The 2,616-nt window shown below is 35.7% G+C and overlaps 1 protein-coding gene across 1 annotated transcript in view; it reads left to right on the top strand.

Annotated features, from left to right (window-relative positions):
- The first annotated feature begins 388 nt into the window (after nt 1-388).
- Nucleotides 389-2,616, top strand: part of MALRD1 (MAM and LDL receptor class A domain containing 1) — a 285,192-nt gene continuing 282,964 nt past the window's right edge. The window contains exon 1 of the mRNA XM_012660894.1: nt 389-587. Coding sequence (XP_012516348.1) covers nt 389-587 — 199 coding nt within the window. The remainder of the gene's footprint in view (nt 588-2,616) is intronic.

The following is a 2,616-nucleotide window of genomic DNA, read 5'->3' as shown; positions in this document are numbered from 1 at the left end:
TTTTCATGTAATTTATCGCTTTATCATGGTTTCCCCCTCCTTTGTCATTTATGTGCCTGCCGTTTGTTTCTTAAAATTTTCTTTTAGGTGATATCATGACCATAAAGGCTTAAATTGTGTAAATATGGTATACTTAGGGCAATAAACATCCATGGTTAGCTAGATACAGAACTGGTGCAATTACTCAAGTTAAATATTTTCTAAAGACACTCCTCTGAAAGAGTAAATTAACTGGGGAGTCATTTGTTACAGTTGCAGATAGTTACCAATAGTATTCAGTCATAAAAAGCAAATCTGGAAAGGAAAGAATAAAGAAAAGAAAAAAGAATGTTTCCAATGATGGACTTACCTATTACTACTGCCTGATCTCTGATAACAATACCAATTCATGCTCTCCTTCCTCGCCAGAATGTTGGCATTCTCGAGGAATGAAGCTTTTTGTTTCCTTTGGATTGCCTGTGTTTTCATTTCTACACTGAGTCAACAAGAAACAGAAGCCTTTCAGTGTGACAACGGGATCTCTCTGCCTTCTGACAATGTGTGTGACTTCACAGATCAGTGCGGGGACAACAGCGATGAACAGCAGTGTAAGTGGCATTCTCCTTTCTCCAATTTCAATTCCCTGTACAACTTCAAACCGGGACCTCTGAGCAGCCTGGGAGAATCAGCTAGATACCTGGCCTTGTATGGATTTTATTTTATGTGCCTTTAGTGCAAATCAAAAACGAAAATATATTGTTTACTAAAGAGATGGGTCCATACATAAAAAAGGACAAATCACTAAGATATTAACTGGATGGAATGCATTTTAAGTCAGTTTTTACCCACAATAAAAGCATGGTAAGAAATGTACCTTTTAACGTTGTATTAGCAAAGCGAAGTTCAAAAGAAGCTCATTAATGCAGCTGTAAAATGCTGTGATGAAGTTAGGAGCTTATGTTTGAATTTAGTATGAAATATTTCAAATGGATTATAGGTTCGATGGGTAGTTTTTGTTTTCATTTACACAATACTACCACTAAGTGAGTTGTTATCGATTGCACATGGAGCACAGATCTGGCTTGTGTCTTTTGATTCCAGGACAGAGGAAAAAGCATGAACTTCAGAAAATGTAAAACCTAGATCCTAGAAGGATCCAGGACCCACATTTTATGTGATCTTGAATCTTCATTTTATTATAAAAGTTCATGAACTCTCACAGGTGAGAAAATGCCCCATTGGTTAGTGGAATAACATCAATGAACAGGAAATGGTTTACCAAGGGAAGACATGGGTAATGACAAGCATGTTTCTGTGGTTTCTATTGTGCTATGAAATCTTGAAGAAACACTGCCTATCAGCAATAGAGACTAGTGTCATTCTTATGTACAATCACCTTTCACGAACAACATTTTCATGAAATTACCATGGGTTCATTGTTGGTTCATAGTAGCTATTGATGCAATTAATTATCTAGAGGCACGAATTCTATTATTGTAGGTCACTTAATTCAAACATATACTTTCTGTTTTTTTTATTCAGATAAAATATCAATTAGTGTTTACAGAATTCTTCATTTTCATCTGTAAGGTTCTACATATTTATTTTTGCCTTTCTTTGCCTTCCATTTACATACTTAGTTCTTATTACATTAAAACAAGAAAAAAACAATTACTGGAAAAATTTCTTCTTTGCAGAATGAAACAGGCTAATGATTTTTCTCCCATAGTTTGGGGTAGTTATCATGCTGTTAGCACTCAGTAACTATTAAATAAAACTGCAACCAAGGGTAAGGATTCATTTGTATTTGTCCAGTTTCCCTAGAGAGGCTAACTGTGCGCATGTTGCCCCTTGCTCTGGTCTGTCTGGGTAAGCCCTCACTGTTCATCGGTGAGCAGAAAAGAGGAACCAATCCGCTGTTTTGACAACAAGTGCAAAGTCCTTTCCATTATTAATTTCTATGAAGCTTCCTCTAGCACTCTTGCTGTGATAACATGCATGGTCCTGCTTCAGGGAAAAGGTTAATGTGAAGAAGGAGAAAGCCGCTGAGTGGGAAAGGTCTCGGCTGCATGAAAAATTCTAATAACTCCCAGCCTCGGAGGGAAGCGAAGGCACAAATCTGTCGAACAAACAGATTTCATTTTAAATGTTACATGGGGAGGTCACCTTTTAGCTTTGTCGCTTTTCATTTTCATTTCTGAGAAGTTTCCACTTTGGTATTTTATTTAAAATGTGGGAGAGAACTTGGAGATAAACATTGAGAATCACTTTAAAGCATGCGTTTCTTTTGTGCACCACACTAGGGGAAAAATGTTTTGAAGAAATAATGATGGCCAAGCAGTTTCACTCATGGGAACTTGTAAAGCTAAATGAACAGATCAGATTTTTTTAAAAATCTAACTTTATAATGATATTACAGTAGCCACATTTTGAAAAAAAATCAGTTTAGCCCCCTTTACTATCCAAATGATGTGATGTTAAACAGAAATAGATTCATGTGTTGACTTTTCTGAATAAAACTGGCACAATTGAAGTTAATGCTATTAATAGGCTTTTGAAAATACATTCTTATTTTACGTGATGGACTTCTTTTTAAAAGTACATACACCTGATATTTTAACTCAGTTTTTTTTTTTT

This window comes from Propithecus coquereli, unplaced genomic scaffold, assembly GCF_000956105.1.
Source record: "Propithecus coquereli isolate 6110/MARCELLA unplaced genomic scaffold, Pcoq_1.0 Scaffold69, whole genome shotgun sequence".
Classification (NCBI taxonomy): Eukaryota; Metazoa; Chordata; class Mammalia; order Primates; family Indriidae; genus Propithecus; species Propithecus coquereli.
The sequence above is the reverse complement of the archived record's forward strand: the minus strand, read 5'-3'. Positions and strand labels throughout refer to the sequence as shown.